The sequence below is a fragment of the Leptopilina boulardi genome, unplaced genomic scaffold (assembly GCF_019393585.1).
Source record: "Leptopilina boulardi isolate dan_hultmark-lab unplaced genomic scaffold, ZJU_Lbou_2.1 LbouV2_325, whole genome shotgun sequence".
Classification (NCBI taxonomy): Eukaryota; Metazoa; Arthropoda; class Insecta; order Hymenoptera; family Figitidae; genus Leptopilina; species Leptopilina boulardi.
In genome coordinates this window covers 4,299,106-4,321,437 of record NW_026137891.1, presented here as the reverse complement: position 1 = coordinate 4,321,437, position 22,332 = coordinate 4,299,106, and the positions used below count along the sequence as shown (strand labels likewise).

At 25.6% G+C, this 22,332-nt stretch overlaps 1 protein-coding gene across 5 annotated transcripts in view; it reads left to right on the top strand.

Moving 5' to 3' along the window:
• Window positions 1-22,332, top strand: part of LOC127284704 (collagen alpha-2(I) chain) — a 240,998-nt gene that overhangs the window by 73,079 nt on the left and 145,587 nt on the right. For all 5 annotated transcript variants that reach the window (XM_051310315.1, XM_051310312.1, XM_051310314.1 and 2 more), the window contains exon 4: window positions 934-1,209. In XM_051310315.1, the coding sequence (XP_051166272.1) occupies window positions 934-1,209 (276 nt within the window). The remainder of the gene's footprint in view (window positions 1-933; window positions 1,210-22,332) is intronic.

Sequence of the window (22,332 nt, the reverse complement as noted above, 5' to 3'; positions counted from 1 at the left end):
AGATTTTTTTTTCCTTTTTTAAAAAACTTTTTTAGTGCAGAGATTTTGTATTTCCGCGAAGAATATAAAAAAACAAGTGTTAAACTAGTTTTTTTTCTAGTTTAATAGTTGGTGTGCTTAAAAAAAATACTAATAAAAAATAGTCGTTTGTGTAAATTTTAACTTCGTTTTTTTTCCCTCCGAAATTGATGTTGAGAACATCGTCTCAGTTTATCTCTCTATTTCACTTCAACGCCTTCAACGAATTCTCGCGTTTGCTAACTTTGTTTACGCCTGGTTCGAACGTGTTTGGAACTAGAAATGCTTTTTGAAACACCCTTATGCAAAGTCGAACTTTATACCTTGTGAAGCCTTTATAGTTTACCACACGAGTATATGAGAGAGAGAAAGAGTGGATTTCAGAGTTCGTCAGAATTCAATTCTTCGATTGTACATCTAACGTGATTAAAGTCAATCCATTTCAAAAGCCTATTCACATATATACAGTACATATAATACTTTTAAAAGGTTTTTGCAAATTTTAATCTAAATTGAAAAGTCTTTCATGAAATTTAATGGAAATACAAATCTTTTAATTATTAAAAATTTTTTAAATAAAATTTATTTCTAATGATTTAAAATTAATTTAATTTTTCTAATATTAATTTAATATAATATAGATTTAATTTTGTTTATATTAGGATTTATTTTTATTCAAAACAATAAACTAACGTGTCTTTATGATTAATTTTGTATATTACGAAGGATTTCAAAGTTGGGAAACAGTGACAATGAAATCAAGCCCCCTCCCCCTCCCTCCCCTTATCATAGAGAATCACCCTAATGATTAATCTCAAGGGTAGTTAACTCCTTGTCATCAATTATGTAAACTTGTCTCCATTACATTAAAACCCAAACTACCCTGCTTGAATAACAACCGCTCTTTGTCTTTAGGATGGACCAGCATCCAATCAAAATGTTTCTCTCGTCTACACAAATTCAGATGAGCATTCACATTCCGAAGATATTGTTAAATTTACATTGCCAAAATTAACGAAGAAATGGTCACAAATTGTGATTAAAGTAACGACAACGGACATCACACTTTATCTAAATTGTCATGAGATGTCAAGTCAAAAAGTCATCAGGATACCGCAGGAATTGGTTTTCGACACTGCAAGCACACTTTATATCGCTCAAGCTGGACCACATATCCAGGGGAAATACGATGTGAGTTTTTATTATTTATTTTTATTTATATACAATAATTATCTATATAAAATTAAATAATTAATTTAAATATAATGTTATAATTTGAGTTTCCGCTAAACTAAAACCATTATTCCAGTTTTTTTTATCAGATTGATGTTTAATTTTTTCTTAATGTAAATTATTGACAGAAATGTCAATTGAAATATATCGTTGTATATTTTAAATTTATTAATGTACTCTAAATTTAAATTAGTGAAAATTTTAACTAATTTGAAATAGTGACTCACTTTTTGCTTTTGTATTAGTTAAGTTTTACTGATTCGATGGTAAAAAATACTACTAATTAAATTTACTACATAGATGATTAAAAAATTAACAAGATGGTAAAAAAATTTAGAAAAATAAAAATATAAAAAATTACCCACGCAGAAATCTACCTTACCGACTGATAGTAAAACATGTTTTTCAAAAATTAAAATATAAAAATTACTGTCACAGAAATCTACTCTACCGACTGATAGTAAAACATTTTTTCAAAAATAGAAACATAAAAAATTACCGACATGGAAATCTATCTTATCGACTGATGGTAAAAAAATCCCTAGAATTTTCTCAAATTTTTTTACCATCAGTCGATAAGGTAGATTCCCATGTCGGTAATTTTTTATATTTTCATTTTTTTAAACTGTTTTACCATTAATCGATAAGATAGATTTCTATGTCGGTAATTTTTTATATTTTGAAAAAATTGTTTTATCGTAGTCGGTAAGGTAGATTTCTGTGTCGGTAATTTTTTTATATTTTTCTAAATTTTTACCATCAGTCTGTAAGATAGAATTCTAGATGGGCAATTTTTTATATTTTTATTTTTCAACATTTTCTATCTTGTTAATTTTTTAACCATCTATGTAGTAATTTTAATTATTAGTAATTTTTTTACTATCGAATCAGTAAAATTTAACTAATACAAAAGCAAAAAGTAAGTCACTATTTCAAATTAGTTAAAAAAATTTACCAATTCAGATTTAGAGAGTATATATTACAAAAAGAATTTTTTTTTTTAAATTATAACAAGTTTCATATATTTAAATGAAATATGTTTTTAGTTAGCGGAAGTGTTAAAATAATTATTTATATATTTCTCGATCGAGTCTCGCTGATTCTGTACAGAATATAGAATCTCAAGTTAAAGAAATTAATCGAACGTAAAATAGAAATAAAAATGCGAAAAATTGACTAGTTCCGCAAAAGGGAAATGGTATTTTTTTCTTGATGGATTTTTCTTTATTTTTGCCTCTCTATATAGAGAAGCAAACAAATTAAAGGTACACTTGAATATCGAATAGGGAGGTTTTTTTTCTTCCTATTTGAAATTGGGAGGGGGAAAAAAATAGTTGATCGGAAGTTAACAACGATGAGGTTTCGAAAGTCGAAAACCTTTATTTCGTAGTTGGACGAGCAGGAATTGACCTACACACACGTTTGAATGCTTTGCAACTGGCATTTGCCAGAGGGCAGGGAACGCGATTTGGTAGAAACTTAATTCGGAGGCAACCCAGTCTCGAGTTTTCGCGGAACTCCATTACTGAAACGAACCGCTGACGATTGCATTTCCTTTCTCCGAGAGGGTAATATATGTACAAGGGAAAATCACGTACAATATGCTGACACTTGTATTAAATTTTGCAAAACTTTTCTTTCTTTTTTTTTTTTAAAGCCAATTTTCTAATTATAAATTCAGTTACTAAAGTATATTTTATTTTATGAATTTGAAACAAAAAAATTTGTTGAGGAAATTTTTTTTTTTCTTCTATTGAATAGACATGGTTTTTTTTTTTGAATGGTGAGAAATTAAAATTATATGAAGCTCAGCATCTTTTTTATGAGCGTGTAACTATTTTTATTGCCCTTTTAGAAAATGCATTAAACCTTGGCTTCAATGAATCTATAAAATCATTATTACGCTCTAGTCGAAAATTCATGATCTTTCATGGGAACATAAATTTTACATTCAATTATTCATTGATAATAATTGCTGACTGATATTTTTATGGATCGATTTTGATATAAATCTAATAAAATGGGAAAATAAAATGTATTTTGAAAAAAAAAACAATATTTTATACAAATAACTCTGAAAATTGGTTTTTCAAATTGGGACGATTTTTTGATTTTTATTGAAAAAAATTATTTTTATTCAAAAATTTAAAACCCGGTTTATTGTATGAAAAAAATACTCTTATTTCACTTTTTAAATTTGTATTAGTGATAATTCTTTCAATAATTCAGATTAGTATAAATTTAAATTAAATCACTAAATTTTTTAGTGAAAAATGACTTTAAAAAAATAGTAGAAATTTTCACTAATTTTTAGTTTTTAAAAATTTTTTAATAATAATTTTTGTACTAAATATTTAGTAAACTATTACTATTTGATTTAGTAATAGTTTTCCACTAAATTTTTAATAAAATATTACTATTTGATTTACCTAGTAATATTTTTTATTTTTTTTTTTACTAAAGTTTTAGTGAATAAGATTAAAAATTAATAGAAATTTTCACTTATTTTTGGTAAAATATTATTTTTTGATTTAGTAATATTTTTTTTAGTAACGTTTTAGTGAAATATGACTGAAAATTAGTAGAACTTTTCACTATGTTTTAGTAAATTGGTACACTCTAAATCTGAATTAGTGAAAATTTCACTGAATTCAAATCAGTGGCTCAGTATTCTTTAATTCTCCAGTTAAATTTCACTGAGAATCAGTGATTTTTACTGATTCCCAGTGAAATTCGACTGGCGAATTAAAGAAAACTGAGCCACTGATTTGAATTTAGTGAAATTTTCACTGATTCAGATTTAGAGTGTACTATTTGGTTTAGTAATATTTTTTTGCTAAATATTTAATAAAATATTACTATTTAATTAAGTAATATTTTTTTTACTAAATATTTAGTGGAAAATGCCAAAAAAATTAGTAGAAATTTTTTACTAATTTAAATTAGAAAACGAATTCTATTTAAATTTAGAGAGTAAGAAGAAACAAAGGTTCTTTTAATTTGAAAATATTTAATTTCTCTTTATAAAGAAAACTAGTTCAAAATTTTATAAACCAAACAATATTGTTCACTCGAACAATTTTTGTTTTTATTATATCTCTTACAAAACAAAAGTTACTTCCTAATTTGCGATATGAATATGAATTTACTATCGACTCTCTAAATCTGATTTAGTAAAAATGTTTACTAATTTGAATTAGTGACTCTCTTTTTGCTTCTGAATTAGTAAAAGTTTACTAATTATTAGTAACTTTTACTAACAATTAGTAAAATTTAACTAATTCAGAAGCAAAAAGTAAGTCACTAATTCAAATTAGTAAACATTTTTACTAATTCAGATTTAGAGAGGAAATTAATGATTTTTTCAACAAAAAAAAAACATTTCCCAACTCGATATTGAATTATTGTTTTTACCATTAAACCTACTATCATCAGAAACATGATACTGTTTTTTTTTTCTTTTTTTTTGCGAAATGAAAAATTGATGATTTCAATTAATAATATAAAAAGTAATTTTCGAGTATACAAAAAAAAGTGAGAGAGAGAGAAATAGGGAGAAAAAAATGAGAGTATTTGCGCGTGTGGCCTCCATTATATAAAAGGAGCAGGGGAGAGTGTTAAATGTGAATATATTAAATTGAAATGAATGACAGAAGCGACAGGAAATAAATATAGTTGAAAATATACGCAGCTCTCGGCGTTATACTTGAAAGTGGAAAAATAATTAAACGTATATTACATCGGCCGCGAGCGATCGTTCAAAATTGTTCGGAAATAGTGCAGGGTTCTCTCTTTCTCTCTCTCTCACACACACATATACACACGTTGCGCTTAAAAGCGAGATTGCCGAGGATTTATGGATAAACATAATTTCCACGCGTTTCGCCGCTCGCTCTGATTTCCAGTTCCTGTCAACGCGTATGGCGAATCTCGTTCGCGCAATGGTTCCCTCTATACACCAGTAGGTTTGTGCAACCTCCTCTAATTTACACCATTTTTCGTTTTCCAAACCCAGCAACACGGGTTATGTAAATTGAGCTTTACCATGTATCGATGGTTATCCATCTCTCTCACACGTTTATATATATATATTTAGCCCAAAAGTACCCCGTCTGTATCGACAGATTCACTGATTACTAGTGACATATCGCCTTTTCACGATTCAAATGCAAATAACAACTTTATCATAGTGACTTGTTCCGATACATTTCTAAATCAGGAACTTTCATTAAGCATTGGGTTTTCCTTCGATTCTTAGATTCTTTGTGTTAATTTTATTTGAGTGATTCTCCCTCACAATTCATTAATTAAAATTTTGATTTGAAATATTTTTATTGTAAATAGAATTTTTTTCTATTGGACGTATTTTTATTTTTCGCATAGCACAAATTGACAGAATTTCTTTTGAAACGAATTTTTTAATTAAAAAAAATGTTTTGATACTAAACCACAATTTCTTTTTTTGGGAATTTCTCCTTTGCAGAATTTTAATTTTGAATTTTAATTTACCAGGCGGTTTTCCATTTTTCGAATTTGCATTTGACGAAATTTCTGTTTTAACGAATTTTTTAATTGAAAAAATTTTTACTTACTGAATTTTTATTTTTTACAATTTCTCTTTTACAGAACTTCTGTTTTGAAAATTTCTCCTTTGCAAAATTTCCCTTTAACCGAATTTTAATTTAGCAGATTTTTCATTTAATAGAAAAATTTTGATTTAAATTTTTAAATGACAAAATTTTCAATTCGCCCAATTTTCCTTGTCTCGGTATTTTTAATTATGATATAGAATTCCTGAAATTTAATTTGACCGAATTTGCAAATGACCGAACAAACATAACCACAAAAATGATTTAGGCGCGATTTTTAAAATTGATCAATTATAGAATTTATGGAGAAAATTGTATTTTGTGAATTTTAAAAATCGCGCCAAAATCATTGTGTATGTTATGTTTGTTCGGTCATTTGCAATTTCGGACAAATTGAAAAATCGGCGTTTTTAAAATTCTATATAAAAATTTGAATAAAAATTTTGATAAACGATGATTCGCGATTAAATTACAAATTTTGGAATTTAAAAATTCAAATCAATTAAAATTTGGCTAAATAAGAATTCTATTAAATTAGAATTCTTTTAAATAAAAAGCTTTGTTTATGAGAAATTCGATGAAATAAAAATTCTGTACCTAATTTTTGTACCAAATTTTTTACCAAATTTTCCATCAAAATGCTAATAAGAGAAATGAAAATTCGTCTGAAATAAAATTTTGTCAACTAAAATTTTTTCAGTTGAAAATTTTAACGAATTTTAGGAATTATGTGCCTTCTTCATTTTATTTCCACAAACAGTTGATTGATTTTTATTTTATCTATATGAATAGAAAAAATTTCCCCGAAATGTAATTAAGAGATTTTTTCCAAGAGAAAACACAATTAGTAACAATTTCATTTTAAAAAGTATATGTTACATTAAAAGTAACAAAATTATTTTTCAAACATTGAATAATAAATAATAATTTGTATCCTGGCCTGGCGTGGTTTTTTATTATTCAAGACCAACTGAATCCAATAATTGAATAATTATGTTAACCATTATAATTTCTCTCGAAGAATTATTTTTTTTTATTTCTCAATATATAAACGAATTAGGAATTATTTCTTGATTTTGTATTCTAATAAATAACACGTAAGGTAGTTTATTTATTTCGGAAAAATGTGATGGTACTCTCTTCCATTTATTTTCATAAAAAATTGATATATTTTGTATAGAGATCCATTTCTGTTTTATATATATATATATACACACACACTTTATTATATAAGGGTCAATATTTACCTGATTTGAACTGTGAATTCCATTTCTGATATTTCCCCTTTTTTATATCTTTATTTTTACGATGCTCGTTTTATGAAAGCTTTACTTTCTTATTATATAACTTGTTAAACTATATATATACGTATTTTGTCATTCTATCGGAGTAACGTTAAAATCTTTTTTTTTATATAAGAAAAACATTTTATTTTTCAATATTCGTATATTTTTTAAAAACTTAATTTTTTTAAAAATAAATTTAAATAAATTTTATTTTAATGAAAATTATTTTTAATTAAAAAAACATTTTTTTATTTTATTTAATAGAAAATATATTTTTTTAATTTGTTGATAATCTGTAAATTGTTTTCCATTTAAAAGAGATATAATTTTAAAGTAAATATTGATTTATATATATTGTGTTTCCTGAGTGAAAGAATTGAGTTTTAGGTCAGACGCGTTTACAATTTTATATTACAGGAGTGTAAATAATAAATTAGAAAAAAAAAATGATAATTCTAAACAATAATTTATTTTCTTGCAATATAGACTTTTTGATTTATGTTTAATTTTACGCCATTTTGCGTTTATAACTAAATGTATGTTGAGAATATTAATTATATTTATCATTAGTAAAATATTTGTATGTATAGGTGAAATGTAATACATGAGTGAACTAATCACATTAGTGTAATTTTGTTTGACGAATCATGATAATTAATATGGTTAATTAACATAATACCTTCCAGTTATGTTACTATTTTTAAAGCAAAAAGTTTCATTAATTGTAATAATGTATAAAAATTTTACCATTAAAAAAAATCTTAAAGATTTTAGATTTTTTTTTACTTTTTATTAAAAATTCAATAATTTTTTAACTTTCTTATTTGTTAAAAAAAAATTTATTTAATATTAAATGCATGTGACATATTCAGTTTTCAATATCGGATAATAAAAGTTGAAATAGATTTTTAATTGAATTTGCAGATATATAATTGCTTTATTTTATTCACTTTGGTTTTTGGTAAAATTATCCTTTTCTTTATAATATTTATATAGGTACATATATAAATTGACATAAATATGACTTTAAAATTACTAATTTTATTTTTAGTTTTATTTAATAATAATAAATTGACTATATTTCACTTTCGTAATTATAATATTTTATTTAAAGACTTCTAACTAAAATCTTCTTTTCTACTTATAAAACTTCTAAGATTGTTAACTTTTAATATTAATGATAATTGGATAATAGGTATAATTAAATGATTAGAGTAAATTTTTATAAATTATTAATTACTTTTTTATTTTTATCTTAAAAATATTTTAATTTATTCTAGTTAATAAATGTCTGACTAAAATTGATTTGTTTCACTTATGTATTAATATAATACACATGTCTGATTGAAATAAACTTTTTCTATACTTTACATTTTAGATTGTTCATCGTAGCAAAAAATATAGATAATTAATTAATTTTCATTTTTATTAAATTACATTTCATTTAATTAGAATTTAATTAAATTATTCATTATATAATTAGAATCAATATGTAAATAATTTCTGTAATTTATAACTGAAAGTCCATTATGGCTGATAACTGTCTGACTAAAAATTACTTGTTCCACTCACTCATTTTTATATTACTTTATACGTCTGACTGAAATCTGATTCTTCTACTTATTTTTATTCTCTCGGGAAAATATTTATTTGAATTCTAAATGCGCAATTTTTTATTTATTATTTTTTGTTATTATTTTCTTTTTGTTATTATTTATTATTTATTTATTATTTTTTTTTTAGAAAAAGAATATTTTTTATTCAACGAATTTAAATTTTAAATCTAAAGGTTTTTTTTTAAAAAAAAAGTTTCTTTAAAAAAATATAAGCGAAACTTTTAAGTAAGGAACTAAAAAAGTCACGGGAATTTTTCTTTCACTATCTATATATATAGCAAGTAATGTCGTCTAATGGACAAACCTTGGTGTGAAATAAAATGACAAATCCCTTATTGAAAATCGGCTTACAACTGAAGAAACGGAAAAGAATTTTGAATGAGAATCGAATGCTCGTCTTTTGTGTATTGGTCGTCGAAAGAAACTAACCTGAGTTCGAATAGTAACGTCATTCCTCAGGGAAGTCTTATCGTCTGTTTGCTTTAGTTCCCTTCGTCCATCTCCATTTCCCTAGCGCTTTTTATCGAGTTTTGATGTCTTCCTAGGTAACAGTTTGAGTCTCAGAGAAATTCTTTTATCACTGACGCAAAGTGCCCCATACTTTTTTTTTCACGGAAAAAAAATAAATTCACAATATTTTGTCAGAGAAAAAAAAAAAAACATTTTTTAACTTAAAACCTTGGATGTAAATTTCTCTGTTTTCACTGGTATGCTGAGAGAGTGTTTTTTTAATACCTTTTTTCTGTCATCATTTTTTTTTTTTTTTAATTATATTTTTACGATTCATCTCATCGAATGTTCTATATATCCTCTGTGTGGTAAAAGCAAGTTCCTCAGAAATGAAATGGCGGAGAATTTTATAGTGGATATTATTAATGATCCTATTGGGATTTAAAAAAAACTTAAGTAGATGATGAAAAGCTTAACATTTTACGAGTTTACTTTCTTACTTTATAGTCTTCGGTCGCCTCAAATTTATAAACTCTTGAATAAAATGAAAACACAGCTTTTCACTAATGAAAATAATCTCCTTGACAACTTATTGCCAAACTGCTTTTAGTTTGTTATTTCGACTTTATAATGAGCAAAATATGCAAAGTTTTTTTTTTTTTTTAATATAATAAAAATAATTTCAAGTCACAGATCTTTTTTAATACTCTTAAAAAATATATATATAGAGGTAAACCAGAGACAATTTGAAAGCTAAAAAAATCGAAATAATGAACTTGTCGTTTTAAAAGGTGGTATGTATACCCCTTTTGTGATAGAGGATATTAAAAAACCGTAGTTTTCATTTATTTTCTCATTTTCCGTATTTTGAATGGAGAATAGAGAGTGACGTTGGAGACATGGAATTTTTTTTTTTTTGTTGATTCCCGGAGAATGTATATTCTACGTTTTTATTACACGTTGTCCGCTTCTTTTTTTTATGTGAAACTTTTTACGCGATGAATGTATTGTATGTATGAACGTGAACGATTTTATTAGGAATATTTCGCTGTCGTCGACCTTTTTTTTTTTTTTGCTAAGAAACTATCTTATTCTGCTCAAAACCAACTTGTTCCCACTTCGACAATGTGCTCTCGTTTTTCCGGATCCCCGGGCAGAGATATGCCCAGATAAGATTTTCTTTGAAAGCTTTTCTCGTCTCCTCGGATAGAAACGATCGCGCGAGAAACGAATTTAAAAACCAAGTTGGAAAAATGGCACCTATGAGAATCGAGGGACTGACCTGCGATTTGTCGTTTACCTTCGCATAATGTCGGAATTCTACTTTTTATATTAGCTTTTCTTGTGATTTCAAATTTAATCTTGACCAGCAAAAAGAAAATTTAATATAAAAGTCGTATTACTGCTCTCTCTTTTTTTTAAAAAAAGAATGTTTTTTTTTACAAATTTAATTAGCAATAATTTACTTTCTTCTTTTTTTGATATTTTTTGGATTAATCAAATTTTTCAGGGTTAGTTTAGGGGACAATTCCATATCTTTTCTACTTTCCAATTTTAATTTCCATTTCTCAATTTTCATTTTTCCATACCCTACTTACTACTTTCCACTTTCTTACTTACCACCTCACACTTTCCATTTTCTATATCCGACTTTTTACTTCGCAATTTTCACATCCACTTTTCACTTCCTAATTTCCACTTTCATCTCCCAATTTTTATTATTCCACATCGTATTTTCCAGTTTCTACTTCCCAATTTCCATCTTTTACCTTCTACTTCCCATTTTTCACTTCCCATATTATATATAGAAAGTGGAAAGTAAAAAATAAGAATTAGTAAGTGGAAAATGGACAGGGGGAGCTGGAATATGGAAAGTAGAATAGTGAAAAATAGGAGGTGGGAAGTAGAAAGTAGGAGGTGGAAAAGTGGAAATTATAAAATTGGAAAGTGAAAAGAGGAAATTGAGTAGTAAAAAGTGGAAGGTGGAAAGTAGAAAGTAGAAAGCAGTAAGTAGGAGGTGGAAAAGTAGAAATTATGAAGTTGGAAAGTGGGATGTAGAAAGTAGGAAATTGGGAAGTAAAAATTGTATGTAGAAAAAAAGTTAAAATTAGAAGATTGGAAAGTAGGAGGAAAAAAGTAGATAAAGAAAAGTGATAGGTGGCAAAGTGGAAAGTGGAATGTTAAAAGTAGGATGTAAGAACAGTAAGTAAAAACAGGAAATTGGAAAGTAGAAAGTGAAAAGTGGAATGTAGAAGGTGGAAAGTAGGAAGGAAGAAAGTGGGAAGTACTTAGTAGGAGGAGGAAAAGTGAAAATTTTAAGTTGGAAAGTGGGAAGTAGAAAGTAGGGAATTGGGAAGTAAAAAATTATATGCAGAAAGTGAAAAGTGGGAGGTGGAAAGTAGGAAGTAGTAAATAGAAGATGGAAAATTGAAAATTAATAAGTCGAAAAGTAGGTAGAAAGTAATAAGTAGGAAAGCGAAAAATTCTAAGTAAGAGGTGGAAAAGTGGAAATTAGAAATTTAGAAAATAGAAAGACGAAATTAGTGAAAAGTGGGACGCGGAAAATGAAAGTAGTAAGTAAGAGGTGAAAAAGTGGAAATTAAGAAGTTGGAAAATGAGAAGTAGAAAGTAGGAAATTAGAAAGTACAAAATTGAATGTAGAAAGTAGAAATAGAAAATTTGGAGGTGTAAAAGTAGAAATTAGGAAAGTAGGAAGGAAAAATTTGGATGTAGAAAATAGAAAAAGAAAAGTGGGAGGTGGAAAAGTGGAAATTGGTATATTAAAAGTAGAAGGTAAGAAATAGTAAATAGAAAAAGGAAATTGGGAAGTAGAAAGTGAAAAATGAAATGTAGAAGGTGGAAAGTAGAAAGTAGAAAAGTGAGCAGTACTAAGTAGGATGAGAAAAAGTAGAAATTAGAAAATAGGAAAGTGCGATGTTAAGAATGGCAATTAAGAAGTAGTAAGTAGAAGGAGGAAATTAAAAAGTGGAAGGTGGAAAGTAGAAAGTAGTAAATAGGAGATGGAAAAGTGGAAATTAATATGTCAGAACGTAGGAGGTAGAAAATAATCAGTAGGAAAGTGGGAAATTCAAAGGAGGTGGAAAAATGGAAATTGTGTAGTAAAAAGTGGGAAATGAAAAGTAGAATGTAGGAAGCTGTAAGTAGTAGGTAGAAAAGTGGAAATTAAGAAGTTGGAAAGTGGGAGGTGGAAATTAGAGAGTAGGAAAGTGGAAAATAGTAAGTAGAAGGTGAAAAGTGGACATTGGAAAGTTATAAATGGGAAAATAACCTAAATTTACCGCCTGAATAAAAATAATTTCTGAAAAATTATTTTTTATCATTATTAGTAAAAATTAGTAATTAAAAAATAATTTTTGTTCAAAACTAATCCTGAGTTTGATTAATTTAACTAATATAACTCCTGAGCACTTGACTCCAGTCTTCTGAATATTTTCCTAATTATTATTCTATTGATAATGAACTAAATTTAAATAACCAATATATCAAATTTAATTAATTAAAATTATTTAATTATGTAAAAAGCAAATTATAATGGAAAAAAAAAATTTCATGAAAATTTCTATCGAACCAAACATTCTTAATTAATTTTTTGGGAAAGGGAAAATCTGATGGAAAGTTGCTTTCTAAAGCGTCTTTAGAGATTTCATAATTGACTTTTTGCATGCTGGATATATTCTCCAAAGTTGTTTGTGCGAGAAACACTAAATGGTTTGGAGAACCAGTGTAATGCAGAAGCAGAGATTACTTCGTTGCATAAAATTAGCTATTTAAATCCCCCTCCCTCTCTCTCTCTATCTCTCTCTTTCTTCCGTAAAGGAAACTGGAATAAACACGCGCCTTTCCTGAAATTCGGAATGTAATTTTTCTCTTAAACTATATAAGAAAATTTCATCTCAAGAAACCTCTGAACTTAATTGTACATTTAAAAATAAATCTTCATTTATATGAAGACTCTTCCGATTGTTGGTTTTACAACTCAAAGTGTGTAGTTTTAGTGTTCATTTGCTTATTACAACCCCTCAAGGATGTAGATTGTAGATATAGCCATTTCTCAACCTTTTATTATCATATTCTAATTTTATTATACTCGAATCACTTGTCTCAAGTTTTATTGTTTTTCTTAAAATTGTAATTTTATTTTTGAAAAATTAATTTTATTATTCTATAACTTGGTGAAAATTTAATCAGAAATTGGGATTATTTTTGGCATTTAGTGTTGTATTTTTAAATGCTAAATTTCAAAATTTCAAAATAAATGTTATCGAAATATTAAAAAATAACTTGGTCTCATTTAAATTTATCAATCACTGTCTATATTGAGATGATGGTTCATCTTAAAGTATGAAACTATTATTTAAGAAATCGATCTGATTACTTTTTTTTGTGTGGAAAGAAAAAAATATTGAGAGCTTTGGATTTAATAGTCTATATATATATATATATATATACACGTACAATATATAAATATATACGTTCAATTTTATCAATTCTGTGAAAAAGTTATTGTCACAAAAAGTGTAGAAATCTTTTTCTACTATAAATAACTGGTAATAAATTTTGCTTTGGATATCTAACAGTTATAACGTTTTAAAAGTATCGTGTTTTATTACTAAATATTAAAGTAAACTCAGCAACAAATAACTTTTTATGTAACTTCAAATTTTATAACTTTTTATCTATTATCATTTTATGTATTTTATTAATTTTTGATAAAATAGTCCATATATATAAAATTTATATGTGCCATTAAAAAACAATTCTAAATATTTTGTATTTAAATATTTACTCGGTTTTGTAATTTATTCTTAGATTTTAATATTCTTTTATGAATCTCAATTTTAAAGAGGATATTTATATAAATTAAAATTCTCTAATTAATTGCGATCATTTACTGGAATGCAAACTAAATTCTCTCAAACGCTGCCAAATTGGATTAAGAGGAAATGCTATACCTCAGGACTTGTTTTAATTAATCAGATTAAAATTAATTTTGGAAAAATTTTTCATTTAATTATTAATATATTACAAATATTTAGTAATAAATATTTACTTTTTTTATGAATTTCATTTTAAATAATAAATTCTAAGTTTATTTTAAAAAATTAAAAAAGATTTTTAAATGCATAACATTTTTGAATATTTTCCCTAGATAAAAAATTCTCTTTTTTAAATTTAAAGTGGAGTAATTTTTTTTTTAATCTAATTTTAATTTTTAGTTTTATAATTTTGTAAAGTGATATGAGAATTTTGAATAAAGAAAATATGTTGGCAAATGAAATATGAAACGAGAATCTAATTAAACATTAGAGGGGACAGCTTATTAACTAAAGGGTTGTTTTTTTACATTTTTAAAAATCTCTTTTAAAAACCTTTTAAAATTGATACTCTGGATGCAAATATTCAAATCATAATAAAAAAAAAAAAGAAAGACAGAAAAAAGGAAATACGTTACTCATGCATACACTTTACATTTTCCCCTCAATTTGCTCAGTTGTTTCACAGATATTACAAACCTCGAACTTATTATCCTTGTACTATATATCGTTTCTCTCTTCCGAGAAGCAATTTAAATACTGATGGCTGTAGATTATTTTCTCACCATAATGTGCTACTTTCCATTCTCGTTCCTTCTACTGCATTTATTCGTTTTTGTCTTTTCTTCTCTTTCTTTTCTTTTTTTTTTCTTTTTTTTCGGTTTTTTTTTTGCAAATTTTTTTTTTTCGTCCGCCTCTCAGTTTCTGTATCGGTTTCTTTTTCCGTACTCCACGCTTCGTCGATGTTATTTGGAGCACCGGACAGTAAATTGATTATCGATTTCGAATAAATTCTAACCGCATGACTCTTTGATCTCGAAAGGGCGTATAGTTTGCCCATCATCGAACCTTCTTTTTCCACTAAACCGCAAAGAGACACAAAGACGAGTATACCAATTAATTTTCTTCCCGCGCTCTCGTGATAATTACGAAAAATTCTTTTTTTTAAATTCTTTTATACATATATATATATATAAAAGTAAATCAATTTTTATCTATCAAATTATTTTCAATTCCATTTTTTTTTGCTAAAAATTAAAATTCTAATTTTTTTATTCGAACAAAATATATAATTTATTTAAATTAAATAAAAATATATTTATTTGGTTGGTGCAAATAAAAATATATAAAAAAAATAATAAATTTCGTGAAAAAAATTTTTTCTGTAAAAATTGTACCGCCTCGACATCTTGATTGGACGGTGAAAAAAAAGATTATTAATTTTCCCTTAAGAAACAGAAGCGTATTTTCAGAAGCGTCATGAGATGGAAAGTTAATTACAAAGAAAGAGTGAACCTCTTTTTGTGGAAATTGCACTCTCAGCGTACGATCCTTTGACATTTTAAGAGAATGTTTTTTCGTTAAACATAGGACAAACAAAACTCTTTTTTAATTAAACGGGTAATTAATGTCGCAAGTTGCTCTTTAATCATGTTAAAATTACCAAAAATCGTTTTTATTTCAAATGTCAATGTTAAATTATCAATTAAATAACAAATTTTACTTTTTATTCGATAAATATTGTTTTTTTTTATTGTTTAACTGAAGTAAATTATAGAAATTAAATAAAATTTTTGAAATAAAAAGAGATAAAATGAAAATTAAGGGAAAAAAAAATTCTTATAATTTATTCGATTTTTTTGTAAGTCAAGTTTAATTTTTTATCCTTTTTTGGAACAATTGTATCCTATTGCGAGACAAAAAATAGGATATTTTTAATTTTTTCAATTACTAAATTACTTACAAAAATGATGCAATAAATCATAGGAATTTCCATTCTACTTTTTATTTAATTTTATCTCTTTTATTTCAATTATTTTATTTGCTCCATTTTGTGATAATTTACTTTAGTAAAACAATAATAAAAATTATCGAATAAAATTTTTTTTTGCAAAATTGTTAATTTATAATTTAATATTGAAATAAAAACGATTTAATTTTATCACTAAACAGTAACTTACGACAGTAATTACCTGTCTAATTAAAAAAAAAATTATTATTTTATCGTATAAAAAATATAAAATTCTAGCCTAAAAAATTTTCATTTATTAGAAATTTATTATTAAAAAATGAAAAATATAAATTAAATCGTATAATTAAATATATTTTATTTCATATTATTTTTATATTTGTTATTTAAACTCTATATTTTACAGTCGTTAATCGATCGAGATAACTCTTTACAAATATGAACAAAACTGGGAGAGCCAAAGTAGCTAGAGGAAGTTATTAAGGAAACGTGCGGATAAGAGGGAATGAAGAAAAAAAAAGGGGGGGGCATGTCTCCGAGCACTTTTTCACATTTTCCACCTTGTGCTTTTCTCACTAGCTTTCTTGTTACCAATCTTCCTACTTTCGTTTCGCTGTGCTGACTATCGTCATATATATATATATATATATATATATATATATATATATATAGAAAAAAAAGAGAGAGAGAGAAAGAGCTGGTGTAACATTCTCACCAAACGATGTGGCCACTTTTATAGTCGTCCATATATGACCTTTGTTTCGCTAGCAAACGTCGTATACGTGACTTTCACCAAATGTCCCCCAGTTTTTTTTTGTTTTTTTTTATTATTATTGACAAAAGGCAAATATTCAAAAAATACTCCTTTTTCCAAATCTCTCCGATATATTGTATTTTTTTTTTCCTCAGTAAACACTTTTTGCAAATTTTGCAATTCCTTCTATTCTACTATTTATTACAGTTATAGATTCAACTTTTTTTTTATTTTGTTGATTCTTCTTCAATTCTTTTTGTTGCTTTTTATTACTATTTATATTCAGAGGAATTTTTTTTTTTTATTCAAACCAAACGTAATTTTAAAAAGAATCATTTAAAATTTTCAGGTTTTTATTTAAATCAGATAAAAATTTATTTGAATCAAAATAAATATTTATTAAAAACAAATTTATTTGAATCAAAAATAAATATTTATTAAAAACAAATTTATTTGAATCAAATAAATATTTATTAGGCTCTGAGACAAATATATCATTTCTCTGGGTGCACTGAAAAAAAATTTATTTGATTCAAATAATCGGTTTTTATTTATTTATTTAAAGGAAAGAAATAAATAATTATTTAGCTTTGTGATATTTTTGTTTTTGTCTGGACGTAAGACGAAGAAAAAATTTTTTATAATGGAAATATTAAAATTTAACGAGAAAGCGTACATGAATCTTTCTATAAACACTTTTAATAAAGTTTATAAACATTTTATTAAACTTTAGTGGAACTTAAGCTAAAGTTAGCTTCATGTATCTTTAATGAAGTTTAATAAGTTATCAATGTAAAATTACAATCGTCGTTTCAGGATAATTTTCATATTTTAAGCGCAGACAGAATATTCTTAGTTTCAATATATAGGGAGACAAAAAAAGTAAGGCTTGGAAAAATGGAAATAAAAATTCTTTTAAAAATACTTTTCTTAAGTTTTTTTTTTCTTCAAATTATTCATTTAAAACAAAAGTAAAAATTATAACAAAGTTTTATAGAAAAAGAAATCGTCTGTAAATCCCGGCAAAAGATATATTTGTCGCAGAGTCAAAAAAAAAATATTGATTTATTTTAAATAAATTTTATTTGAGTTAAAAATTTTATTTGTTTTAAATAAAATTTTATTTGTGAATTTGACGCAGTCAAATTCGGTTTCAATCGGAAAGAGATCTTGGTATTTAAATATAAGTAGTAAAAGTCAGTTTGGTCAGACAAAACGTTTAAACGATTAATTTTAGTCTCGACAGGAATATTGTTTCAAATTTTTTAACTGTTTTTAATTTTATTAAATTTTTGCAAATTCTGATAAATTTGGTTTCAATAGTAATAGATATTTTCAGCGAGACAAAATTTTTTTAACTCGTTATAAATTTAGTTTCATTTCTCTAAAAAATTTAAATTAGTCAAAATTTGTTTACTAATTCAAATTATTGAAAATTTATACTAATTTTTAGTAAAATTATTTCTATTTGATTTAGTAATATTTTTTTTTACTAAATTTTTATTGTTAGTGAAAAATGACTAAAAATTAGTTGACATTTTCACTAATTTTTGTAAAAAATTTATTAATTATATATATTTTTTTTAAATTAAAATTTCAATTTTATTAATTAATTAAAATTTATTTATTTATTAAAATTATTAATTTAATTTTTTATTATATTATTTATTAATTATTGAATTTTTCACTATTTTTTTCACTAAATCTAAATTACGCAATTACTAAATTTTTCACTAAAATAAATTTTTAATTTAAATTAGTTGAGAAATTCTCATTCAAATTTTGAGAAAGTAGTAAAAATATTTTAATATATCTTCTTATTTTTCTACACAGTGGTAAAAAAATTTTTGAATACGTAGACATTTTAGTAATTTTTTATAAGGTAGTAAAAGTCGTCATTTATGTCAGACAATGTTTAGTGATAAAAAAAACAACTAAAGAAAAAAATGACTAAACATTATGCAGTTAGACTTTTTTATGCTCTTGGTAATTTGTCAACTTCAGTAGTAAGAAAGAATTTTAGTCAGACAAAACTTCTTTAATTGTAATATTATTTCAGTAGAAAAAATTTATATTTTCTGCAATATCAGTTACGCTCTTTTTTTTTTTATTTTTCGACATTTGGGAACAAAAAAAAAATTTATTCGTTTTTTTTTTAATATTTCTATATCTGTCATAAAATGTAAAAAAAATGTATCTTTTTTTTTTTTTTGACAAATTTTCATATTTAAAAACAGGCAGCATTTATTTGCATGAAGAGATGGTTGTATTCGCTTGTGTATTCTGTATGCATGTTGCATTTGAGAAAATCGGATGTAGATTATTCAAGAATTCACCAATAGAGAATAAACAGTTTGGAGGGTAAAAAAAGTAGGGGGTTAGGGGGGAAGGAGGTGGAATATTACCGAAAGCATGGTCGGAAAGTCGGTGAGCGGAATTTAGAGAGGTTTAATTTCCCAAAAAGCAGGCTTTGCGGCCGAGAAACCGCTTTTGTCGCCGATTTATCGTTGGCAAGAACGCATTGGCGAAAACTCGAGTTCGATAAGTCTTCTTAAGAGGTATTTCTCGTGAACATTTAACCAATCGAAAGGTTAGCATGCGACTGTGTGTGTGTATAAAAATAAAATATATAAAAGTTTATCATTTATTTACAAAGAGAGTTTATTTTTCATGGAAATTTATATTCGCGTGATGAAAGTTGAATTTATTTTTTATACAATTAAAATATTTATTTTATTTTATTTATATTCGTGTGATATAAATTTAATTTTTTATTAATTATTTTTTGTAATTATTTTTTTTAATTATTATTACTATTATTTGAACACTGATTTATAAAAAAAGGAAACTTAACAAAATTTTATTCTTTCATTATGAGTTTATAAAAATTTTAACAATCTGAAACTTTCAGAAAGTACGTAAAAAAATTTTTTCAACCCCAAACCTCGTTTGAAGACTTATATCTTCGTTTTATGATGAAATTTGGGTCTCTACATCCTCCTTTTAAGAGATTGGTTCTTTAAAATATGGAGGAAAATCTGGATTATCCCTTTAAAAAAAAAAAATGATTCCAAACCTTTGTGAGTTAGGAAACTGGGTTTTTTTTTCAATTTTTTGTACTTTAATTTGAAATTTGAGTCTTTCCTTTTTTTTAAAAAGCGAAAAATTGACATAAAATTAAAATCGATTGTATTCTTCAATAATTGTTGTTTTAATTATTTTCGTCTTAGAATTTTTTTGAAGAATTATTTTGTTTGTATTTTCTAGAATTATTTTAAGTTTTGTATTTTTTAACGCAAAAAAATTTAATTTTAATCAATTTTAGAAGATTTAGTTACACGAAAAAAAATCTTTATCTGATACAGTGATATGTTTCTTTAGAATAACGAAAACTTTCTCTGTTTTAATGAAACATATCGCTGTTCTAAGTGAAAAATTTTTTTCTGTGTAAATAACCATGTTTTTAACATTTTTAATTTTTTCTTTTAGCTTAGGCAAAAATCTCAATTTTTATCTAATTTTTATAAACAATAATTTTACTCAGTAAAACATTCGCTACAGTCGTAAACTTTTTTCAATTTAAAAGTAGGTATGTTGTTAAAAAAAAAGTTATTTACTAAATAAAATCTGTATATTGTTTATAATTTTTTAACAACATATTTTTAAATTAAAAAAAGTTTACGATTGTAGAGAACGTTTTACTGAGCAAAATTATTGTTTATAAAAATTGGATAAAAATTGCGATTTTTATCTAAGCTAAAAAAAAATTTGGAATGTTAAAAACATAATTATTTACATGGAAAATTTTTTTTACCTGAAACAGCGATAAGTTTCACTGGAGCAGCGATATGTTTCACTAAAACAGCGAAAGTGTTCGTTATTCTAGAGAAACATATCGCTGTTTCAGATAAAGATTTTTTTCCGTGTAACAAGAGGTTTTAAATCAATATAATTTTTTCCGAAAAGTGTATAAAATTATTTAAAATTAATTTTTATTAAAGCTTTGCGTTAAAAAAAACTTTTTTCAATTTTGAGGTTATTTTAGGGCCTCCATCTTCTCTAATTATTTTCTTCTTAAAATTTTCTTAAAAAATTATTTTGTTTCTATTTTTCATGAGTATTTTAAGTTTTGTTTCTTGAGTATCGCACAAAGTCTCGAAGGAGAAATAATCCTTGGAAAATAATGCAGTAAAGTCGAGTAGGGTCTTCTCACATAAAATTGTATCGCAATCGAGAGAAAGAGAGAAAGAGACACGGAACGGAGATGGATGCGTTTTTCAAGTGCGCGTGTCGTCTTTAGGAAAAAGGATTCAAGCGTTTGTTATGGGATTAAGGAAATGGAAAAAATCGAGTGAAAGAGAAAGGGAATATAGAGAATCAAGTATTGGTCTTGGTTAGTTTTTCGCAAAAGCAGGAAAAACCAACATTGCCAAATCCAAGGAGAATTCGAGTTTTATCTGATCTGCTTTGCTGGAATAAATCCCTGCAATCAAAAGATGACCATCTAAACAGTCACGTCCCCCCGGCTCGCGGAACCTTTAAGAAGTGCGGTATATAGATAAAGTTTTGTCCCACAGGTTTACTCAATCCGTAACTGAAGATTTCATTTCGATTTCAGATGAGAAAAAGAAAGAATATAAATATTTCCCTTTACGAGGAGACAATAAATAAACATACTTGACATTTTAATTTTAAAAAGTATTGCATTAATTTTGCAGTAAAAAATTGAAGTTATATTATAGTTTATTAATACAGTGAAAACCCACGTAATTCAAAAAGAAATCTTTACCATCAGTCGGTAAGATAAATTTCTGTATCGGTAATTTTTTATATCTTCATTTTTCAAAAAATTTCTTTACCATCAGCCGGTAAGGTAGAATTCTTTGCCGGTAATTTTATATATTTCGAGTTTTAAGAAACTGTTTTAACCCCAGTCGATAAGGCAGATTTCTGTATCGGTAATTTTTATATCTTCATTTTTCAAAAAATTTCTTTACCATCAGCCGGTAAGGTAGAATTCTTCGCCTGTAAGTTTGTATATTTCGAGTTTTAAAAAACTGTTTTACCCTCAGTCGATAAGGCAGATTTCTGTATCGGTAATTTTTATATCTTCATTTTTCAAAAAAAAAAATTACCATCAGCCGGTAAGGTAGAATTCTTCGCCTGTAATTTTGTATATTTCGAGTTTTAAAAAACTGTTTTACCCTCGGTCGATAAGATAGATTACTCTGTCGGTAATTTTTTATATTAACTTTTTTTTAAAAAACCCTGTTTTACCATCGGTCGGTGTGGTAGATTTCTGTATCGGTAATTTTTCATATCTTCATTTTTCAAAAAATTTCTTTACCATCAGCCGGTAAGGTAGAATTCTTCGCCTGTAATTTTGTATATTTCGAGCTTTAAAAATACGGTTTTACCCTCAGTTGATAAGGTAGATTACTCTGTCGGTTATTTTTTATTTTAACATTTTTTTTTTAAAAAAAACCCCTGTTTTACCATCGGTCGGTAAGGTAGATTTCTATGTTGGTAATATTTTATAATATTTTCCAAAAAAATGTTTTTTAAAATTTTTTATTTTTAAA